Genomic DNA, 24,970 nt, shown 5'->3' on the forward strand with positions numbered 1-24,970 from the left:
TCAAAGGTCCCTGGAGAGAAAACAGCGCGGTGACAACCAGCCGTCAATTAAGCAAATGGTTCGTGTTTCACAGGCAGCAATTTTACAATCTATTCCCGGTCTCTTTGGATTTCATGTGAGGTCTGCTGCTGCAAATTAGAGCGGGACAAAGAGACGAGCTGGAGACGGAGGCAGAACAACATTTAGAGAAAGTCGTGCAGCGTGCCAGAAACCCACTCTGGCATTTTATCATTCATCACATTTTTAGCCCCACACAAAACGAAACTGACCTAATTAGGTACAAAACAAACTCAAAGCTTGTGTCGTCTCCAACAAACCTCTGAAAGCCGAACACGTCCTCACTCAATGAGCTGCAGAGAACATGTGTGTATATATTTATATATATATATATATATATATATATATATATGTAAATATATGTTTATAGTAATAAAACCAGTTACATACGATGGCCTAAATGAACCAGGAGAAGAAACAGGTTTGACACGTTTACTGCACCACAGGCTGTTTCCTTTCAAACACTTCTGTCGCATTTCAAATTAAATACAAAATGCTTGAAAATTAAAGAAACGATAAATAAAAGATAATAAATATAAACGGTTACTCAAAGTCATACATTCTATTTCATACAATCTATTTAGTCATTTAACATTAGAAGCAGTCAAACAAGAATTCTAACAATAATACGAATGAAGAATGTTTTAAAAAAATCAGAAACGACCTCAAGTAAAGAAAATAACAACAAACCAAAGCAGAAGTTTAATCGGTCGTTTGGACGCTTCACAGTTTTTGATATTCGTTGCCACGGGAACATTTCATTTCTTACTGAGTTTCAACAAAGAGCTTTTACCAACAAGCTGAATCTGACTGTTCGTCAGCAGGTTCGTCCCATTAGAGCTGCTGTGTCTCTGGACGAGCTGTTTAATGGAACGACCGGTCGTGTGTGTGTGTCATTTTGATAAAGAGCATCTCTTCACCATGGAAACACACACACACACACACACACATCCGGCTCTCTGTGAGGACAGTGGTTCACCTGAACGTGGTTTTAATGTGAACCTCAGAAACAAGCAGGAAGTGTTTGGATACGTGTGTAAGTGAGGACCAGGACAGAAGGACCACCAGGTCGATCATGTACTTGTACTTGATATAATACACTCTTACTTTACAAACATGAAACTCAAGATGAAGTATTTAACGTTTGTTTTCAGAAGGTCCTTAAATAAATGTCTGTTTGTCATTTATACTCATAGAAAGAAGTACAAGTACACACACTCACAGTTTATTGATTAGCTGGTGGAGACGGCTGAACAGTCGTTACACTCATGTGTCTGTACTTCTCGTTAATCCACAGTGTACAAACACACACACACACACACACACACACACACACACTCACACACACAAACACACACTCACACACACACACACAAACACACAAACACACAGACACAGACACACACACACACACAAACACACAAACACACAGACACAGACACACACACAGACACAAACACATACACACACACACACACACACACACTCACACACACAAACACACAAACACACAGACACAGACACACACACAGACACAAACACACACACACACACACACACAGACACAAACACACACACACACACACACAAACACACACACACACACACACACACACAGTGCCTCTGTGTTGTGTTTAATTGCACATGAAGACGTCTCTCAGGGAATTCACCCTCATTGGCGTCTCACTGTTGTATAATTACACAAATCGGTTTCATGCATCAACGTAAAAAGATGAAATAAAAAAATCGATCCAATAAAAAACAGGTCACTTTCACATTAGCGACGGATAATAAACAACGTTATTAACCACACGCTCGTTAATTTCCGCCGACAGCTAATGCGAACACGTTCTCTAATCTGTGACAGAATGTCTTCATTAGCGTTGTTACGATAATCACACTATTTGTTTGTCGTACAGTGGCTGAGCTGTAAACAGTCGTCCAGGGTCAAACAGTCATTCATCGCTCACACACCCGGGGTCGCCTCAAACACATCACTCCACTAATGCTCGTCTAATGATGATGCTCCTGGTAGATATGACACAGTGAACAGCTTCTCCGCTGACGCTGCGTTATCACTGGATTCTTGCACAAGTATATAAAAACAACTCAAGTTAAACAATTATGTATCATTGCTTGTACTTTATATTCATAGTTGATGATGCGTACTGACTTTAATGCTGTAAGAAAGGCTACGTGAGCTTTACTGACAACGAACCTGTTGTGATGAACAGATCGAACGCTACAACGACATATTTGTCTCCTGAACACAAACAAACCAACAAACCGAAGCGAAGAACACGACGAGGCGTTGATGGAGGAGGGAGTGAACGAGCGCGGGGAGAGAAAGGAAAGAAGGAGATGAATAACCAGGGAGCTATTCTGAGCACTGGTGTCCTCTACATGATCTCCGTCCGTCTTTCTTCTCTTCATGTGTGAGATAGTGGGGGTGCTCTTCATTAACACTCTGATTAATTAACTCCACTCCGAGCTGCGGTTAGACTCTTTGAACTGATGGAGCCCCGCCCATCAAACTAAAGACAGAAGAACCAGTTGTTCTTCGGTTTCCTCTCCGGATGTGTGACGAGTCTTCAGAGTGACGGTCAAACTCAGCGGAGGCAGCGGCTCTTCAGCCGCCATCACAGTCCCCCGTCACACGGCTAATGGCGTCTGTTTGCAGCACAGATCAAATCACTGTTGCAGAAATAAAATAAAATAATGATCTTGAGTCTGACTCATGTTCGGTGGCTCCTTTAATATCATTAGAGGCTTTTAACTCAAACTAACTTTGAATTGTTCGACAAACGATGTGATTGACATTTAGAGCGTCGCCACGCAGCCTGGTCGCATCTTAATTTAACAACATTTTCATACCACCTCCTTCAGCTGATGCATTTCCTCTTCCTGTTTGGTGAAGGGTGTTCTGAGGAATGTAGATAATGAACAGTAGGTTGAAGAGTCGGTGTGATTTCATTGCACCAAGATATTTTCGGTTGATTACACGATCACACACACTTTGTTCCTCTCAGCCTCGAACCTCTGTCCTCCTCTGCTTTCTTTCTTTAAAATCACAGATTCCGACGTGTGTTTCATTCCCTCATGTCTGTTCCCAGGTTGTTGATTCTAACTTCAGTTCTATTTTAAATTTCAGGCACAAAGTGACAGATATTGTCGTTGCTGCAGAAAAGTGCTGATGAGAGGAAACCGTCTGTGAAAGAGTTTGTTGAACAACTAAACTTCCCCATGAAGAAATAATAAAGATGTGTTCTGCTGACAACAGACCGCCTATTATTCCTGACAATTATTAGATTATTAATAGTAGAAATAGATTTTCTAAAATGCCAGACAGTCCCCGGCGAGTTGCCGCTCTTTCTAACTGCAGCTCATTTCGCTGACGTACGGCAGTTGTGTTGCTGTGAGAGCAGCCGGTAATGAGACTGAGACGAGACAACAGGAAAGTGAGAGATGCTTCTGCAATGAGCTGAGGGACGAGTGGTGTTTCATTACAGCATCAGCATATTACACAACCTGCAACCACATGTCTGTGTTTATCTGACGCTTCGCTGTTTGTGTTCCTCGTTGCATTAAACCACCTGTTCATGAAAAATCTAAATCAACACATCTGCTGCAGAGCGAGATTGTTTCCACAGCTACAGACGTTATACACAGAAATGATACGATTCATTTCAGTGTGGATATTTTCTGTGAAAATGTTTCTGCTTGAACAAGATTCAGTTGTGTTGAAACTTAGCAGAGAAATATAAAACCATTTCCTGAAACTGACACGTGATCAAGCAACGTTAGCGAGGACATTTTAAAAAGTGTCTGGAACAAATTCAGTCAAACGCTTTCCGTCTTTGACCGTATTTATATAAGTTATCCGTTTTAACACTCAGTGTCTCAGGAGCAGTGTTGTCAGGAGAACAGCAGGAGGAGCCGTGATGGCGACTGCAGCATCGCTCGTCTGTGCTCGGAGGTTCACGCTCTCCTCAGGGAATTTGCTTATGTTCACTGTTTCCGATTAAAATAAACTCTGTGACAAAGTTAAGCTTAAATCAAATCTTTAGAAATCCTCAGGAATAATACCGACTGTTGACACAGATCTGATCTGGAAATCCTTCCCATGCTAGTTTCCCATCCATCTCGGCTCTGCTCCCCACGGAGGTCAAACACGCCGGATACATTTCTTCCTCCCACACTCATGCATTATTCCAACCCTCCCTGCTTCTTCCCCTTTCCTCAAAATGTCAGAGCTCTTTTTTCCCCTCTTGTCATCCTCAAGCCGAGCGGCTGTATCTGTGTAATTCACTCTCCTGCGGACAGGAGAGCGAAATGCCACCATTTACCAGCGGTTCTCACCTCCCCCTCGCCCCCGATGCTCCCGCCTCCACTCCCTGCCAGACGTCTTTTTTATTCCCTCTCCTTCACCCCCTGGTTTACAGTCATGATTGAAAGCGACGGTGGAGGAAGTCGTTTCAGCGCCGAGGCCTCATCACTCATCACATTACTGCTGTGTATATGTCCCAGAGACCGCCTGCCAATCAAACGCTGTGGGCGGGGACTGAGGTTTCAGTACGTAAAGTTGTTCCATCGTTTTCATTTTGAACAATTAGCTCAGCGTCAGTGTCGCTTTTAAAAGATCATTGAACTAAAGTTAAACTAAGACAAAATATCTCATAATATAGAAACAACGCCATCTTGTACCCACGACGTTTGAATTCCTATTAAAACCAAACTGATCAAACAGCTCAGTGACGAGCGGCAACGATGTCCTCACAATGACACACACACACACACACACACACACACACACACACACACACACACACACACACACTAATAACACTGCACTCACATGATTCTGCTGAGGTAAACATATATTTGCTCCAAGGACACACACATGTACATTAAGGTCAATACTTTATATACACACACACTCACACACACACACACTTTTAGCCACCCACAAACACTCAACCTCACACACACACACACACACACACACACACACACACACACACTGCTGTCTCCACAGGATGTCCTTTGATGCATTTTACTGTTATAAAACCTCTTTGATGTTTCTAATCTACACAAAGCTTCGTTCTCCGGGGCCTTTTCAAAGAAAAACACACCAATATGAATGTCAATTAGTGTGTGTGTGTGTGTGTGTGTGTGTGTGTGTGTGTGTGTTTCCGAGCTTTTGATTTCCACCTTTTTTGTTCATCTATACTGTGAAGACGATCCGTGGGTGTGGGATGATTAGCACTGCTCCAGGGACTCCACAGATCCGAGCTTCATCTTCAGGAACTCAATTACAAAACTTCACAAAAACATGTTTTTCATTATTTTGAATCAGTTTGGGACATTAACTCTAATGTACCATAAAAATATCTATATATAGAAGAGTATACATAGATAATTTAATTGTTGTTAGATTTAGGTGAAAGGGATCTATTGAAGAAACTGAATAAAAATGAATCCTAGCAACGTTTTCATTAGTGTGAAACTGTACAAGTTGTTGCTACCACAGATATCTTATGTTTGGAAGGGGAGGGTGAGGTGAGGGGGGGTCAGCTGCAACATGTACGTTCACCATTCTACAAACTGGACCTTTAATAACCAGGACGCTCCACAGATCTCAACAAAACACGTTTTAAAGACGTACATTTCTTCAATGTTAAAAACGCTTTGTCAAACAGGTCGGTCCCAGAAAAGGTTGATTCTAATTATTAGATTCAATTTCTGTCAGTAGATTCGATTAAGTGCTTCACACTTAAGTTTAATATTTAGAGTCAAACTGCATTTGTACAGAACTATATAATCTGACACAACATGCAACAGAAAATAGTTTTACTTTCCCATCGAGTTATTTCTGAAATCCAAACATTGCATCTGTTTTACTTTCATTAGAGATTTTTCTTTTTCAGTACAGAGCCTAATTTGGCGTCTCTGCGTGGGACGTTCAGGAGCTCGGTGGTCGTTCGTCACCGCTCACGCCTGCTGGATTTCAAATACAGAGAACATCTTTGTGGCTTTGGGGCAGAATGGAGAGAGAGAAAATATCTATCTTGCTCCATGTATTATTCACAGAAATTACCAAGCTGCTAGTTTTCAAAGACACAAATTGTTGTAATGAGTCCAAATTACCTTTGGGATTTAGAATTAGTCGTCTCAGGCTCATTTTTGTTCTCCAACATTTCTTACTGATTCAATTCAGACACACCAGTTACAATGCAGGGCCCATTACGGACTAATGGGTGGGTAATATCTATCTGCAAAATAATTACAAACTGTCTTCAGCTCAACTTTGGGAGAAACGAGACAAAGCTGAGTCGAGAGAGACGAAGAGGAGACAGATGAGACAACACCTCTGTCCTATTGGTCAGCTTCTTTTCAATAGAAGGTGAATATATAACAGCTATTTAAAATAAGAAGTTGTATAATCTAATTGATGTGGATCATTAGAAGGTAACACTCATTTAATGAGGAGTAATTGTTCATTCATGTGATCGTTACATGTAATCTAGTATTTTGAAGTCAAATACATAAACAATGAGTTTTGTTTTACTGCTCCAGAAAACCAGATATGTCAAAATGTTTGAAATGAAAATTACAAAATGAACCTATTGTTCAACGTGCACGAACAACACTGAGCTGGAAGTTCAGTGAGTTAGCGACTGTGACCGTTCTACCTGCAGCTTTTAATGGAAAGAAAATGTGCTGGGTGGTTCGTACCATCGTCTCACAGCCAGAGGGTTCCTGGTTCGAATCCCAGGCTTTGGTTATTTGGTTCCATCCACACGACTCAGTTTTCATTTTAAATGCTTCAACTCTGCGATGGACACGACTGGTGTCCACACGAGTTCTCCAGCCTCTGGATCAGAGACGTGTGTGAACTGATCTCGTTTTAGTTTTAAGCTTTAGTAAACAATGACGCCCACGTCCTCTTCTGATTGGTTCTCATCAGTCACATGACTCGACTACCAGCGGTGAAGACAAAGTGTCGCTAACACTTCCTTCCATCACTGCTCCTCCTTCAGAGGAGTTTCTGTTGCTAAGCAACCAACTGCAGAGGAGACGCTCTACTTCCTGTTTACATCACATGACCTGTGTACGCTAACAGTCGTGTGACCTGTGCTTTCCGGTGTCAGTGTGGACGGAGTTTAGACGGAGTCTGAATGTCTGGACGAGGATCATCTTGTTACTGAGCATCAATGGACTCATTTCTTTATAATCATAATTAAATCGTTATCTTTTCTCATTTGCTTGCCTGACCCATGAGGACTCGCTGCGGGACCCTCCAGAGTCCTCAGACCACAGATTAAGAACCACTGGAGCTAAATCGGGGCTTTATTAGAAGTTGGAGAGTTCGTGTCTGCTGAAGTCATCGCAGTTGCCGCCTGATTAAAAACAGCGAATCTCCGACGCTCTTTCTGAGGATGTGGGCGAGAGCATAATGTCGTCTGACACATGTTCAGTCGCTGCCGCCAGTCGAAGAGGATGGAATTTCTTTTTTCCTTCTGTGGGGGGGCGATTTCCCGACAACAAATTGCTGAGAAGACGCATCAAAAGTCAACGAGATGAGAAAAGTGAGGACAGATAGATGGGGTAACACACGGGGGAGGTATGAAGGACCGGAGCGCTCGCCGCGGCCCAAGTTTCCGAGGAAAGAGGGAAATAACCTTTCACTCTCTATCAGGTCTGATCTGGAGGTGGGGGGAGGGGATGCTTCATCTGAGAGGTGAAAATGTGCTTTGAGAATTGGCCTGAGGAGAAGAGAGCAGCGTGGACACACAGATGGAGATGTGATAGAACCGTAGAGGAGGAAAATGAATCCAGTGTGTGATGAGAACGAGCAGCTGAAATCTCTAGGATCACGACGTCTACCTGTGTGTCACAAACTCGATAGACGTTTCCTGTGAACGATCAACTCACTGCGTCTTGAGACGACCTGAAGAAATAAACCGGGTCAGATGAAGCAGAGCTTCAAACACAAACTGATCCGGAAACATTTAATAACCATAATAACTGTACTGATGCCACAACTGCAGCTGAAACTGTGAAGTCTGACTATCTGCACGGACGGTAAACACATTAAGGAGCACTAGCATGTTGTTGCTAATGCTGGGAGATCTGTGTTGTTATGAGAAGTGTGAAAGAAATTTGGTCCAAACTGATGACAGACTTTAATAATGCATGGTTTTATTTCAAATTTGTAAAGATTGTGTCTATCAAAACAACAAGCTTCTTATTGTCTTTTACAGCTTAGTGTGTGAGTGAGTGTGTGTGTGAGTGTGAGTGTGTGTGTGAGTGTGTGAGTGTGTGTGTGTGAGTGTGTGAGTGTGTGTGTGTGTGTGTGTGAGTGTGTGTGTGAGTGTGTGAGTGTGTGTGTGTGTGTGTGAGTGAGTGTGTGAGTGTGAGTGTGTGCTCATGCATTCATTTCAGTGTTTTAATGCAGATACATGTTGATGAATGCTGTGTTTCTCTCTCTGCAGTAAACAGGAGAACACACATGTATCGTATGTTATTAATATGTCTCATCTATTAACATGTGAGACAACTACAGGGCCGTGTGTGTGTGTGTGTGTGTGTGTGTGTGTGTGTGAGCTATAGGCCTATGTTCTCCTAATGGCCTTTATGTAACTCAGGGGAACTCATAACTCTGAGTGAGAAGCCAGGTGATTAAATCTTCATTACTGTGTGTGTGTCTGTGTGCGTGTGTGCGTGCGTGTGTGTGTGTGTGTGCGTGTGTGTGCGTGTGTGTGTGTCTTCATGTATGTGCTCCCGAGCTCTTAAATCATTTAAATTGCTCGGACCACATGTAAACTCATCGATCAAATAATTCTCTGTTTGTTGTTAACGAACAAATCTTTCATCTTTTCATTTACTTTCGATATTTTTCTGAATTAATCCTGAATAAAATAATCAGAACATGTTTTGAACGGATGAAAACTCTGATTTAAAATGAGAATCAGTGAAGTGATGAGTTAAAATATATTTATAACATTATAACATGTTGCTATGTTTTATCTCTCTATCATCTCTTCACTGTCCCTCCATCTTTTTGTTTAATTCACTTCATCTCGTCTCTTGTCTCTGTTCTTACCTCTCACTACAAAGTCTCTAATGTTCAACACTCTGTATATTTACAGACGAGTTAAACCTCCACTGAGCGTTAATTAAAACCACTTTCGTCCCGTTAAATATCACGTCACAGCTAGACTGCGACGCCGTTCATCAAGGTTAACGCAGCACGGTTAAACAACTTTTCCAATGATTGGGAAGATTAATGAAGTGAGGACGGCTCGAGCTGGCTGTTGCATAAATGACGACTGTGCTCGCTCACAGAGGAGGACGCTATAAATGTGCCTGTTGAACAACTACAGCTCCCGTGAGGCTCTGATGATGGTTCCACCAGCGCTCGTCTACAGAGGGCCCGCCCACTTCCTGTTAAAGCTGTTGAAACTGACTGCAGTTCACCTAGAGGGCAGCAGCGAGATAGTCCTCAATGAGTTTAACAGCTAAAATAGTTTTTACACCTTCTGCCAGACAGGAAGTGACATTGTACATCTGGGGAACATTGATGATTATCAGTGTTAGAGCCACAGAAAAGAAAATACTGAGAAGACAGTTGTTCAGCGACAGTTCGTGAAGAGATTGTGTCGTCTTTATATTCACGCTCTCACCTCAGAATAACTGATTCAAACCTGCTGCACCTGAAACAGCAACACAAGCCAACACGCAGGTGAGAGCCTGGAGACAGCTCAGTGACATCAGCGTCATTACAGAGAGCGGAGATCAGGACGCAGCCGCAGCATTCACATCAGGCCTGAGGCTCCGACAGCTGCAAACAACACTGAGTGGGCTGTGATGAGCTGTGCAGGTCGTAATGTTCATCTCCTTCTATTGATCAGTCGTAGAATACATCTCGTCTCAATACCTTCATTAATGTGGGGTCCTAATTATCGTCATAATCACGTCATTAACCGAGACGTTATATCTTTATCATCTTTAGCTTCACTCGAGAACAAACTCCGACAGATGGAGATTCAAACCTCGTGTTGAGTATCAAACAGAAGAATCTGAATCTGTCTCATCTGGATGTTTAACAACTGAAACTGTTTAATGCAGCGGTCGAGGCCTTTGTCAGGATTTTAGAGAAACAGAAAGTGTGATTTCAAAACAGATCAGGACGAACGGCCTCAAACAATCAGGCTCACTCCTCTAGCTCGCTACACTTGACTCTCCTGTGTGATGAAAACACGTCTGAGTGATGAAGTAACATCATCACGCGTGATGTGGCCTCTGCAGCGTCCGGTTCACTGGTCTGAAGTGAAACGTGTGAACTCACCCTCTTGATGTCCTTGCCGAAGGTCTCACTGAAGCTGGAGCCCAGGATCTCGAACTGGACGTGGGAGTTGGAGCCGCCTTCCTTAAAATCCATCGTACCCGTCAGACCGGTGATGTTACCCTGGAGGAAAGAAACAGACGGATGAAAACTCACAGAGGAAAATCTGTAGAAGACGAGACAGAGCTTCTTCTATACCTTCTTTACCGATCGGGCAGATCCTGTTCCGTGGGATTTTTATTTTAGAAACTGGAGCTGAGAGGCCACACTGCAGTTTCCACTTAATTTAACTTTGACAGCACTGACATGAATAAACATTTGACTTATTTATTATTGTTACATGGTGATTTTTTATAAAGCAATTTAAACATTTAAAGAGCTGAACCAACAGTGGCTCGTTGTTGCTCACAGTGAAATATGAGTTGAAAATCATATCTCAAGCTGGACACTATTCATCCTGAAGATTTATTACAGTATTTATAAACACATAGCATATCTAGGTAATGAAGCTGCACACACACACACCAGTGAAAAGCAAGGAGCCAACTTTCTACTTTATTATAATGTGTTTTTATCTTTCCACCATTGTAAGAGAGGCCGCGCCAATATTGTTAAGTGTAATATTCAACCACATAAAATATAATGAAGTGACAGAGAGAGGCAGGGAGACAGTAAGAGAGAGGGGGGGAGAGAGAGAGAGAGAAGGGCATTGAGGAGACATTAAAAAAAGAGTAAGGATGGAAGGAATCAAACGGAGAGGTAGAGGACAGCACCGAGAGAAGTGGTAAATGAGAGAGGGATGAACAAAAAGAGAGATAAAGACGTGGTAAAGTTTCACCCTGATGACGAGGCTGCCGACGCCCCAAAGCATCGAGAGAATAAAACTTTATCAAACTGTCAGAACACTGGTTGGTCCTGTGTTGACTTTCTGCAGGTGAGTGAGCAGCTCGAGTTAGAGCTCGGAAACTTTTAACAACAGTGACTATAATTTATAAAGAAGTAAAGCGAGTCCTCTGCACCGACCGCTGAGAGACGTGTAGCAGGAATACTTCAGTCTGTGTCGCAGTAACGCCCTGACGTTCTAGAGGGGTGTACCTATGTTGTTCCCATACCACACCCATACCACACCCATACCACACCCATACCACACCCATACCACACCCATACCACACCCACACCATAACAGTGCCGAACCTCTGCCGTCAGCTGAAGATCTGAGTAAAGTGGTCTTTAGGATCAGGTTGTGTTATTTATATTGATGCTAAAATGTCATGAAGAGCCCTTAACGCACATAAATCACCATGGAAACCATCAGTCCAGAACATAACAAGAATAATTTAACATTAAATCAGTAGTTTGTTAAATAATGATCAACCTCATCAATTCATGATCAGTGATTTCTGCTCTCTGGCTCCCTTGTTGATTCCAGTGTCTGCAGAATATTTCAGAGCGAACAATGTTCAGAGAGATCTTAGAATATCCTCGCCGCTGCAGCGAAAGGCCACGGACGAAATGTCATTTCATGACTTTCATCATGTTCACGTTTGATGTAAAGCAAGACTGACGACAGCCGTCACACAGGCCAACAAACGAAATGTTTCTGCGTCACCTGCAAAGGTCGCAGTCACTGTCACCTGCAGCAGAACAACGTGTCATAATGTTACACCGTCACTGATGCTTCCAGTCAACAGTCGAGACGTGAGTTCACTGTGTTGATCTGCTGGAACGACAGAACATCTCTCACAGCTCCGTGTTATTTTAGTGAAAAAGAGATGGAAGCAAAACAAAGTCTGGAGCCGCAACAACACGAAGTGACAGACGTGTCCACACGGTTGTGGAGCTGCTGACCTGAGATCAGATGACTGACTGAACTTTCAGCCGATCAGAAGCAAACGTCTCAACTGAATCGTTATTTTAAACTGTACAAGACGGAAGTGTGACTTTACTTTACTGCTGAAATGAATTAAACTCAGACGATTGATTGTGTTTATGATGATTTGCAGAAACTCAACGTTCAGTTAGTGTCGACCAACGTGTTCCTGAACTGTTCACAATCTGAACTGTAAAACATTAGCTCATGGCGTCTTGAGTTTTTAACATAGTGAATTAATGTGATGACATGTCTTATACACACACACACAGACACACACATGCACACACACACACAGGAGGATGTCTTCTATATGCAGTATTTTTAGTAGCCTCTCATCCACAATGGAAAGTTTCATAATCATTAACGTCACTGACAGAACGTACTGAAGCGTCAGTGAAGAAGCTGCAGTTGTGTTAAAGGTTTGCATTATGAATGATTTCAGGGCTTGTGATGCACAGTGTTTACATATCATGAGCATATTAAACAGGACACAGAGAAAGATCGATCACTAACGAGCTCCGTGCTTCTGACCAAAAACAAACTCATGATTTTTAATTTACGAAGGAAAAAACAAGCTCGGAGGGACTCATCAGTTTCACCAATTAGACTGAAAGAAGGAGTCTTCAGGTGATTCGATGCTGCATCGCAGATGAATGGATTTCACTGTTTATGTTTCACCCGCTGCTTCTCATGTTTGATTTAGTTTTTCTTTCTTGATTTCTTTTACACTTCGTTCTCTTCAGGGGTTTATTTGATTCAGCCCTAACGACCTCAGGAGGTGATTCTGAAGAAGAAGAAGAAGAGGAAGACACAGTAGATGGGCGATAATGCGCCCTGATGTTTGTTGCCACCGGCCAATAAACCGAAGAACAAGTCGTGTGTGAGCTGTTTAAAAGCAACAGAACGGATCATGGTTCTCACTTTCAAACTGATAATCATCCTTGAAAACCAGAATCATTCACAGTTCAGTCCTGAGTTACAGGATGAGTGAACCGTGCATCATTTCACAGAACGTGTCTTTGACTGTGAAACGAATCAGAAATAAAAACGACTGCTCTGCAGCCGTGTGTCTCAGTCGAGGTTCAGTCGGATCTTCCAGAATTGAGGTAATGTTTGAGTCCAAGTGTCAAACTTGAAGGATTCGCTCTCGAAAGTAAAGTGTACAAAAGACAAAGCAGGGTTTCATGACGGCACCGTGACTTTGACCTTTCACCTTTCAACGCCAAATTCTAATCAGTTCATTTTTGTACCAAATTTGAAGAAATCAAGTAAAATCGTTCACAGTGTTAAGATGGACATGTGGAAAACATTATAACTCCGCCCACTGAGATTGACAACGTATGACTTGAGGTTTCCATGGAAACACTGGTCGAGGTTTGCTCTCGTTCTGTAAACGCGTTGGTTTGGGTCGGTACCTTCTGGATGGTCTCCAGCATGGACCAGCCTCCGTTCCAGGGCTTGGTGGACTTCCTGATGCAGTTGAGACTCGCCATACTGTGCCACTTCCTGTCCTCCAGCTTCCTGTAGAAGGCGTTGGCCAGCATCAGCACGCTGTCGTACAGGTAGAGGTTGGACACCTGGACAGAGGACGAGGACAGAGGAGACGTCAGAAACTTTGTGGTAAAACTCAAAGATTCACCTGCTTCAGACAGAAAATCGAAGACGTCTGTACGACTTCAGACGGATAAAGAACGTGTGTGAAAATAAACAAATCTGTCAAGATGGAGGATCTCCACAAAATGAAGCTAGAATATGAGCGGACGAATTGAGGATGGAAGGAAGGAGGGAAGGAATAAGAAAGGGACGGAGAGCAGACGGATAAATAAAAGAGGAATATTTGTAAAATCAGGTAGAAAGAGAGGAGATGAGAAAAGAAACAGAAAAGAAAAACAAAAAGAACAAGTGTCGTTTCAGTTTGCGACCAGAAAATGAACGAGAGCAGTTTCAATCATCACGAGACACAAGGAGAGAAAAAGAAGAGAAGAAACGATTCAAGGAAAAAGAGCTGCAGCTAAAGAGTAAAAGAGAGAGAAGACGAGAATGAAGGAGCTGCAGTGATGGAACGAGGGAGGAAAAGAGGGAAGAAGAAGACGAGTGCGAGACCTCGTAGCTTCACACAGATCTGAACACACACGTCCAACACACACTCGTCTTCACCAACGTCAAAACAAGAACAAACACATTTGTCAGCATGAATTACAGTAATTGTTCTGTTTGCTGTTTTTAAATGTCAACCACACGTCACTCTGTGTGTGTGTGTGTGTGAGTGTGTGAGTGTGTGTGTGTGTGAGTGTGTGTGTGAGTGTGTGTGTGTGTGTGTGTGTGTTGATAAATGGAGTCAGTCAGTCTGCAGGAGAAGAAGCTTCGTGACTTTCCACCACAACAAACACAACATTCATTCTGACACCAGAAGAAGAAGTAAAGGTCGCGTTGAGGTCACGTTGTTGATGTCGTCACTGATCTAAAACTGATCTACAAACTGTTTATTATTTCAAGATGCTTGAGTATCAACCATGGACTGGAACCATCTCCCAGTGAAACTCATCTTCTGAACTTCTTAAAGAAAGAGATTCAGACTGAATCAGACGGTGTGAATTCAATTTAAAACAAATGAACAGACGGGAACAAAACCTTCTTGGTGACGACAATAAAGACAAACGACGTGTCTCCAATTACTCTCGACGGAAAATAAGCCAAAAAATCTGGGATGCAAACTCTGACACGTTGGGAGTCTGAGCAGCAGCTGTGGTCGAGGTCAGCTGTCAATCATGACGTCTTTATATATATATATATATATATCATCGAATAACTGATTCAAACCAAACTGATCAGAAACACTAAACATTGCTTAACGTCTACTTTGAGTTTTAGTTGGGTCCATGTCCCATCTGCTAACATGGAGGAGGAGGGTTTATGATCTATACTACAGCCAGCCACCAGGGGGCAAAGACGGTGTCGTCCATCGTTATTTACCGTCTATGGATGGATACTGAGATTTTTGGTTTTAAAACATTCGTTTTTTTAATTGAATCTAATTCACGACGATGAGACTCTTTGACCATCTGCCTCCTGGTGGTTGTTTGACAGTATGGTGGCTCACAGCTCTGGGATCAGTGACTGTCAGCTGATCTTTAAACTCTGACAGAGTGAGGTGTTCGTGTGGGAGGAAGAGAATCTGACCCTGGAGCAGCTCAAGGCTCCAGCCGGTTGTTTCCCAGTCTGGATGTTTCTCTTGTGTTTGACTTGAGACCGTCACTGAACAGGAAGTTTATTTAAATGGCTGTCGCTGTCCATGACCACAGCACGCCACAGAGGATGAGGAGGAGGAAGGCCCCGCTTCAACTGTTTCCTCTTCATAACCTCTTCTTCTTCTACTGTTTATTGCAGCCACATACTGATGTGTAGCCTATACCGCCACCTTCTGACCACACTGCACTGCTCGTCACTGTAAACATGGGGGGGACATTTGGTCGTTGCTCGTCCCTGAGTCACTAACGTGGTTTCTGTTGGCTCTTACTTATTGCTTCTATTATTATATGAATATAAATGTATATATATACAATATAAATGATATTATGTAAAAGTTTTATTTTCTGAGACTTGAATTTTCTTTTCGGATCAATACTTTGTCCCTTTTACTGAATAAACCGCTCTGAATGAATCTTCAGGTTTTTCTGTTCAACACATTAACTCCTCTCTGTCGCCTGAGACGATTTATTAGCTGAAGGACGAAGATGATTCTGAACAAAGTGAAATATTGAGCAATATAATTAGTAGTTTGAGAAAACGAGTTCTGAACTGGAGGTAACGATTTATTAAAAGTTTTCATCTTCACTCAAGAACTTTTCAAAGAGAAGAAGATCCAGACTTGTCAAAGTGAGGACGTTTCAGAGACATTAAATTTAACGTGTGAAAAGAAATCTGAGTTCCCTCATGTTCCCAGGAAGTGATCTCTTTCAGAATAAAAGAAATCTTTCAGCCCTCTTCAGGAGCTGAACCTCAGCGACGTCTCATCAGCAAACATCGAGCGTTACCTCCAGGTTCTGCAGGTATCCTTCCTGCGGGTTGCACAGCAGCGACGATATCCGATGGTTCTGCCTCATGCAGCGGCTGCTGCCGTCCTTCCACAGCGGGAAGATCTGCCGAATCACCGTCATACGGCCCAGTGCACTGTGGGTAAGCTCCAGGATCTCTGTGTCGCTGATTTCCTGCAGGAGAACAGAAAAGGAAAAGTTATGGACGTGACTCAGATGTTTCCTCAGAGGAGCTGAGATGAACTTTAGTGTAAACTTAAATTGAAACTTTAGTAGAAGTAGACATGGTTACAGACTAATAACAGTAATTACAACATTATTAATTATAAAAACAGACACGTCCTGATTGAATCTGTCTTTATTTGATTGAAAGAGATGAACTCACAGTTTTAACTGAGTTCAGTTATCATCTGATTATTATTCAAACAGACTTTTACCTGCTGATCTCCTGCAGGAGGAGCTTCTCCCTCATTACCTTCATCTAACGAGTCATTAGCCTTTAGTCTGGAGGAGGAGCTCACACACAGAAACCTCTGATGGACTCAGCTGTCGATACAGATGGAAGCTTTAACGGTCACATCTGGAGTCGCTGTGACCTCACCTGGAGTTTTTCACGAAGCAGCTGATTTGCATTTTAATGTGTTTTTTACAGTTAGAGATCGTTTCTCATCTCTTCTACAACGTCTGCCTCCTGCTGGACGACTCAGGGAATGAGCTCTTCAGCAGGAGGTACAACAGAGACACATGTGATGAACACGTCTCTGGTGTGGACACGTCTTTAACCACACAATTACATTGAAGCTGTTTTCATAGCATGAACTAAACCACAGACGTGTCCTTCACATGTTCCTCACATGTTCCTCACATGTTCCTCACATGTTCCTCACATGTCCCTCACATGTTCCTCACATGTCCTGCAGGTTCTGGATGTGAGAACAAATGTCAGAGTCAGTGTCTCTGGTCATTTTCTGAAACTTTTCCCGCAGCCTCAGAGTCAAACATCTGAAGCTGTGTCTCTGAGGTTTCTAACACGTGACGGACGTGAGACTGAAGAACACAAACGTCTCAGGATGAAGAAGAGGAGCCGGACACGTAGAAGACGAAGACGTCCACTTGGAAAGACGAGGAGGTTCCGGATGTTTTGGTGACGAGGGCCGACGTCATGAGTTTTGAATCCATTAAACAAACTGTTTCTCATCATGACTCGACTTCAAGCTGCGTTCAGGATGTTTTCAAGAGCAAATTAAGAAAAGTGTTGACGACTTGATGTTTAATTTAAACGTGTCTTTCAAGCAGCTTCAGTGAGTTTCTCAGATCCAACCTAACAGCTGCTGCTTCACAGACGCTGTTTAACCACCAGGCTTCACTGTTTAATTACTGTCCTCCTCCTCTTCACCTCTCCCTCTCATTACTGGGACTCTCCACACCTCTGTTTGTTCCTCCCTCTCTCCTCCGCCCTGTGTGAAAGTCTCTCTCTCTTTAATTGGCGTCAGAGGCGTTGTCAGGTTGTGGCTGTTTGTGTTTCCAGCAGACAGAGGGTGAAAAGGACACCGTTCTCCAGTTGACAGCACGTCTGACTCCGCACCGCCACCGACACACTCGTGACTGAGCAGCTGTCTGAGCCTCGCACAAAACAACACGACCAGGAAACTAAGATCAGCCTCTAAACTTCTGACATTCATTCGAACACCTGATGGAGCCGGACCGAGTGAACTAATACACGATGTTTAACGGTCGACAGGTTCGACCTTCTCCTTTTCATCCACCTGCAGAAAGGTGCTGAGTGGGCGTCGACACTGAAGCGTGGACACTGAAGTTCACTGACGTCCTGGTGTCGAGTCTCTGAGGTCAAAGTTCAAAGTGACTCAAACATTTAAAAGAAGCCATGAAGCATCTAAATCTGCATTTTATTATTATTATGAATAGATTTCTACTTTAGTTGTAATGTGAGCAGGACCTGGTGATTCTCCGCCCACAGATCTGTGATGGAGGGATGACGAAGGACTGACAGCAGACGGGTGAAAGAAAAGAGCAGGAAATGGAAACCAGCTCGTCGTCTCTGACCTGATGACAAGACGCCTGACATCTCACTGCACCGCCATCCAGGTAGAAACGACCTGTTACCTGTCGGAGCTCAGTGACACACGACGGCGAGGAGCAGACGGGTGGGGGAGGGGGGGTTGACGAGCTGTCTGACCCTCAGAGTTTCACAGGAAGCAGCAGAGGAAACTTCGGTTTCTGAGAAAACCTTCGTTTCTCTTTTCATACGTAGAATGAAGAGAACAAATGAACGTGTTGGTGTTTTACCTCGTTCACAAACACCCAGTGGCTGTCTTTGGACGCCAGGTTTGTTTCCACCGCCTGAGAGAGAGAGAGAGAGAGAGGGAGAGAGAGAGAGAGAGAGAGAGAGAGAGAGGGAGAGAGGGAGAGAGAGAGAGAGAGAGAGAGAGAGAGAGAGAGAGAGAGAGAGAGAGAGAGAGGGAGAGAGAGAGAGAGAGAGAGAGAGAGAGAGGGAGAGGGAGAGAGAGAGAGGGAGGGAGAGAGAGAGGGTTAATAATGAGAACATACACAGCGTCTCAGTTTGATGCACATAAAATCCTGAGGCCTCAACCACAGATCTGTGTTGAAAGAGAGACACACACGCACACACACACTAGATCACTGGGATGGGTTTTTCAGAGAAAGCTGAGCGAGGAGTTTGCGCCTGCAGCTCGTCGGCTCGTCTGCCGCTGTGTGATAATCCGACACACGTCTGATGTCACTGCACCGAGCAGACGATGGAAGTTCTGTGGGTCAAACTGAACCGAGTCACGTTCTCGTCTTTTAATTTCCAGTTTCAGAAGAAACAAGACCAGAATTAAATGGATTCAATCAAACTAAAACCTGGAGAAGCTGAGAATTAACCCTTCGTTTCCTCAACGAACAGACGTCAGCTGTTAGATGAAATGTTTACAACAGTGTGTGTGTGTGTGTGTGTGTGTGTGTGTAAAGGTTATGTTGACGGGTGTAATATCTCCAGGTAGGAGATGTCATGTGAAGTGTGCTATGAGAGCAGGGCTGTGGCCTTTAGTATAGGTTGACCTTATCAGTGACAGCATCATCTACACACACACACACACACACACTCACACAGACACACACACTAACAATCCCTCGAGGTGAAACCAAACTGAGAAGAGGAGGCGACAAGATGGAAAAATCCAAATGCAGTTGATCCTCTGACGACCATGAATCCACCAGAGTGATGATGAACTGTGTGATTATTGGCAGCGAGCTGCAGTTCTCTCGCCCCCTCGCTCTCGCCCCCTCGCTCTCTCGCCCCCTCGCTCTCTCGCCCCCTCGCTCTCGCCCCCTCTCATCGTGTCATCTGACGAGGTCACCGCTCGGCTGCGACCCTTCGTGCTGCAGCAGTCAGCCGCGGGTGACGGACGGGAGGACGACGGCGGCGACGGCGTCTGAGTCAGATGACTGACAGCTGCACAAATGTGTGAGAAGCTCGGTGCGAGTAAGAGCAGAGGAGATCAACCGGCCCGAGGAGCAGCGAGGCGACGGCGTCCGCGACACTTCCCACAGTTAGCCTTTTTTCTGTTTCCTCTGATTCAAGACAGAGCGAGAGTCAGAGTTTAGATCACTTCCTGTCTGGAGGAATAAAGATGAGCAGATGTCAGACGTCTGTCAATCATGAGTCAGTCTCAGCTGTCAATCATCACGTCTTGTTTCTTTATCATCAAATAACTGATTCAAACCAAACTGATCAGAAACATCTTTACAAACATTTATTTAACGTCGTCTTAGATCTTTTAGTTTGGTCCATGTCCCATCTGCTAACAAGGAGGAGGAGGTTTATGAGCTATACTGCAGCCAGACACCGGGGGGCGATGGAGATGATTTTTTAGCCCATGTTGCATCTGTTCATCGTCTTTTATTTGGATAAACACAGAATCTGTTGAACTTGAATTTAAATATAATAATATGACGTCACTTGAACGTTTGTGGCAGTAAAATAAAAACGGACTCTTTCACCCGGAAGCAGCTGATTGGTTGAACAGAGAGAATCTGTCACAGCTTCAGTTTCCTGTCGTCACATCGATAACTCATCAGAAAACTGTTTTAACAAACGTAAAGAAATGAAAACCCTGAGGCGTCTCCTCCATCATCAACACACCTTCACATCCCTCACTTTAGTTCCACACGCAGACGTTCACGCAGAATATCTATAACTTTTATTTCGACTTGATTTGACTGTTCAGGTTCAGATTTTATGTTTTGATGATTCGCTCTGTGACATGTGTTCATACAGCAGCTGTCAGGGGACACGCCTCAGAGAAGACATTGGACATCAGGTGTCCGACCTGTGAATGAGACTGAACAGCGAGTGTGACGGTTATGAGCTCCACGAGGTGAACGGACGAAGAGTCTCACATCAACGTGTACCTGCACATATCATTCGTTTATTTCATTTAGTATTTTCTGCTCAGACGTGCAAACAATAATTATTGTAAAACTGATCTAGATGACACAGAAACACAAACACAGCTGCTTCCTGTTTTAACTTGTTATGAAAAAGCCTGGAAGACACACACACACACACACACACACACACACACACACAGTCCTTCGGGGAGCGCTGCTTTTAGCAGCAACACGACCTCCTTCACTGAGACTCTGAGAAAGACTGGAGGTCGAGTGGACCCTGTCAGGACACGTGAAGACACTCAGAGCGCTCGTCCTCTGCGGCTTTGTCACAGGAAGAAAAACAACTGAGAGAAAAACGGAGAAATCAAACTGAGAGCTGCAGAGCTCGTCACGAGATCCGAAAGAAAAGATGTGTTGATGAAGTAAAGGTGGCGTCTCCTGGAGTCAAATCACTGAATCAAAGATCCTGAAGATCCTGAAGTTTGAACTCACTGAGACGTCTGCTGACATCACACATCACCACACTGACCTTTGACCTTTAACCACCAATCACTTCATCTTTGAGTCCAGATAAATGTTTCTGCATCAGAAGAGACGAATATTCAGTGTGTGTGTGTGTGTGTGTGTGTGTGTGTGTGAGTGTGTGTGTGTGTGTGTGTGTGGGTGTGTGTGTGTGTGTGTGTGTGTGTGAGTGTGTGTGTGTGTGTGTGTGTGTGTGTGAGTGTGTGTGTGTGTGTGTGTGTGTGTGTGAGTGTGTTAGGGAATCCTCCTCTGACACTTGACTGATCATTCACTCGCTTCAGTTTGATCTTTTTCAAAAGGTGGAAAAATCCATGTGAGGAGAGAAAGGAGCTTTGTAGTTTCAGCTTTGAAGCCAACGAACTTTACGGTAGAAGAAGAAGAAGAAGAAATCTACTTCCTGTTTACACACTTGACCAGCGTCATGACGGTTACGTGGCGTGTTAGCGTGGATTATTTCTGATGCACTCGTCTGGACGGAGGTGGAATTAGTTTTAAAATAAAAGCCCATCATCATGAAGGTCCATCTTCTCGACGCGTGATTGGACGGACTTCACGTTGTTCTGGAGCGAGCGATGAAGAAACTCCACAACCAGGGAAACGTCAACAACAGAAACAGAAAACATCTGAAATCTGCAGGAAGAAAATGAGCTGGTGTGAGATGCAATGTTCCGAGTGTAGCAGGTGAGAGATTGTTTTTCTCCTCACACACTTTGACAGCTTGATATCGACTGAGAGGATCAGCCTGTAGCAGCTCGTCTGATCTCAGGAGAAGAATCACACAATGAAAACCGCTGATGTTCAGCAGGACAGCTGGAAAACAAAGTCCTGAAGCTGCACGTTTTCTTTATTTGGTGGTTTCACAGTTTCGTTTTTGGTCGTTAGGAGAAAATGAGGAGAGAATTTGAGCCTTTTATTGGTGAATAAAATATTATCTTTATAATTATATAGATTATATATAGATTATATCCACTGCTGCTGTGTGGCAGCTGCTGGTGGAGACCATCAACTGGACTGAAAGTTTGTGTTGAATCATTATTTAAACACATCGACAGAGAGCTCAGGTTTTAAAAATACCAGAATTGAGCCGATGAGGAAATCTCACTTTTATCGGTTTTCTCATCAGAAGGATGTTTGACGTCTGTTCGGTCTCGTTGAACTTTCCTCTCTCATTCAAACTGTGGGTTTCTCATCAAGACTTCAGATAAATCATTTTGACTTTAGAAGCTTGTGTCGTGGCTGAAGAATATTTTTTCTCACAGATCAGACGTTTGAAAACCTTCAGTGTCCCGAACACGAGGAAGAGGCCTCGTGGTTCTTTATAACCACGGACGTCCTGACCTTCGAGAGGAGGAGGGTTAATTATAGAGGACGCAGGCGACAAGAGGCTGGCAGCTCCAAGCCTGAGTGGTAATCACACACAGAGAGACACACACACACACACACACACACACACACACACACACACACACACATCTGCCTCAAACTTCTCTGTCGTCTTCTGAGTTGTTGTTTCAGATGTTTTGTCTTTTTTTAGAGTTCCGTTAAAAAGGATTCAAATCAAGTGATGTTGTTACTAAATATAAAAGTTGTGTTCTTCTGTGTTGTCGTGTGAGGTAACCATAGTAACAGTATTTTACGTCTCTTCTGTAATTATGTCATCGGGGCAGCGTGTGTCTCCAGGTGTAGTTGCCTTGAGTGTCTCCAGGCGGCGTTGTGTGAAGCACAGACTGTAAATAAACACCATCTTCCCATCCAATGCCCCATCCACTAACATGGAGGAGGAGGGGTTTATGACCTGTACTGCAGCCAGACACCAGGGGGACACTTCACGTGTCCAACTTTATTTAGTCTATGAAATAAAGATGGACGATGTCTCCGCTTGTGTTTGAAGTAATTCTGATAAATATTCAGCTCAAATAAATTCGTTTCCACACGGAACCAAGAGATGGAAGTTTTATCTTCAGAACCAGTTTCACTCTGCATATAGAAGTTTTATCTTAGAACCAGTTTCACTCTGCATATGGAAGTTTTATCTTAGAACCAGTTTCACTCTGCATATGGAAGTTTTATCTTCAGAACCAGTTTCACTCTGCATCACTTTCCTTTGGAACAGAAGTGTCACATGATCGTCCTCCGTCTACAGGGTTTTCAGCCTCATGACTTCAGCAACAGGAGTGATGTCAGTGGTTAACATGGCGGCTGCAGAGACGCTGGCGTTCTCAGCTTGTTCCTTGTAATTAGCCTGATCCTGTCAGTCGCTATGACGACGAGGCCAAAGAGACACGTCACCTCGAAGCCTGAATCCACGACACGTAAGACGACAGTAGGACGATGATTATAGATTTTATTTTTAGTGTCTGTGGAATTCTTCAGAGGAGAAATGTTTCTCATCACTGCAACTTTCTGACGGAGGAACCCTGCCTCACCTCCTCTCTGTCTCTCTCTCTGTCTCTCTCTCTGTCTCTCTCTCCGTCTCTCTCTCTCTCCCTTCATTGTCCACGGCTGTCACTCGTCCCTCCATCCTTTTAAAACTGCTCACAAAGAGAGATGGGGCGAGCGAGTGACAGATGGAGGGAGATGGAGATTGAAGAGGGACTGAAGTGTCCCATTTTAAAGAGCAGGAGGTGTCTCGCTGCATGATAATGACACCTGGACAGTGTGTGTGTGTGTGTGTGTGTGTGTGTGTGTGTGTTCAGTCAACATTTAATCAGCTGTGAGAAGATCGTTTGATTGTTGAAATTCTAGTTTGCGTCATCACACACGTCGTCGTCCCAGCTCCTCGTCCGTGAGACAATGAACCTGGAGACACTTTCAAAGAGTGAAACTTTTCTCTGATGTAAAAACAGATTCTTCTTCTATATATATATATATATATATATGTATATATATATATATATATATATATGTATATATATATATATATATATATATGTATGTATGTGACACTGACGACACTTTTTTAAAAGTTAAATTTAATGTGGTTCAGTTCACTGTGATTTAAACGTCCTCTGAGGCTGTGACGCAGCTAATAGACGGAGACAGGACGACTAAATCATCTTTACACATTCTGAACAAAAGAGAAAGGTCAGAGAAACAGTAAAGTTCTGATGATGTGAGTCATAACAACAAGTCCAGTTTGTACGAGCTGCTCTGTAGGTCAGATAAAAAGTCCAGTGACTGCAACACGTTCACTCTTCTGTGTGTGTGTGTGTGTGTGTGTGTGTGTGTGTGTGTGTGTGTGTTGGTGCTGAAGGCCGCAGCAGAATTCACTTGAGGTTTTAAACCATCGACCGGATCATCATCCGTCAAACTTTCTCTTCTGCTCAGTTAGAAAATAAAAAGTGTTTTGTGTCAGTTCATCTTCTGAGTGTTTCTGAGGAGGTTTGGTTCAGCCTTCATCACCTTCATCACCTTCATCACCTTCATCACCTTCATCACCTTCGTCAAACAAGCTCCGTTATTCCCACAATAAAGTAAAGATGGCGACAGAATAAACTCTACAGACCTCAGATCAGTAATCAGAGTAAGCAGCTTGTAAACGTCTCGTCTGTTTTAAATAAAGTTTTAACACGACAGACTGAAGTTAATCAACTGAAAACCAAACCTCTGTCCTCAGTACGCTAACAGTCTGTCCTCACACACAGAAGCTCAAAGTGTCTCCTGTCTCAACCCAAAACCAAGATCTGAGCTCGATCTCAAACTGAAATCCAAACTGGAATT

General features: G+C 43.5%; 1 protein-coding gene across 2 annotated transcripts in view; it reads right to left on the reverse strand.

Annotated features, from left to right (window-relative positions):
- grid1b (glutamate receptor, ionotropic, delta 1b) overlaps positions 1 to 24,970 on the reverse strand; it is a 246,133-nt gene that overhangs the window by 17,144 nt on the left and 204,019 nt on the right. For both annotated transcript variants that reach the window (XM_069517723.1, XM_069517724.1), the window contains exons 5-8: positions 18,620 to 18,673; positions 16,313 to 16,486; positions 13,694 to 13,855; positions 10,409 to 10,528 (exon numbers count right to left, since the gene is read on the reverse strand). In XM_069517723.1, the coding sequence (XP_069373824.1) occupies positions 10,409 to 10,528; positions 13,694 to 13,855; positions 16,313 to 16,486; positions 18,620 to 18,673 (510 nt within the window). The remainder of the gene's footprint in view (positions 1 to 10,408; positions 10,529 to 13,693; positions 13,856 to 16,312; positions 16,487 to 18,619; positions 18,674 to 24,970) is intronic.

Source organism: Paralichthys olivaceus, chromosome 21 (genome assembly GCF_024713975.1).
Source record: "Paralichthys olivaceus isolate ysfri-2021 chromosome 21, ASM2471397v2, whole genome shotgun sequence".
NCBI lineage: Eukaryota > Metazoa > Chordata > Actinopteri > Pleuronectiformes > Paralichthyidae > Paralichthys > Paralichthys olivaceus.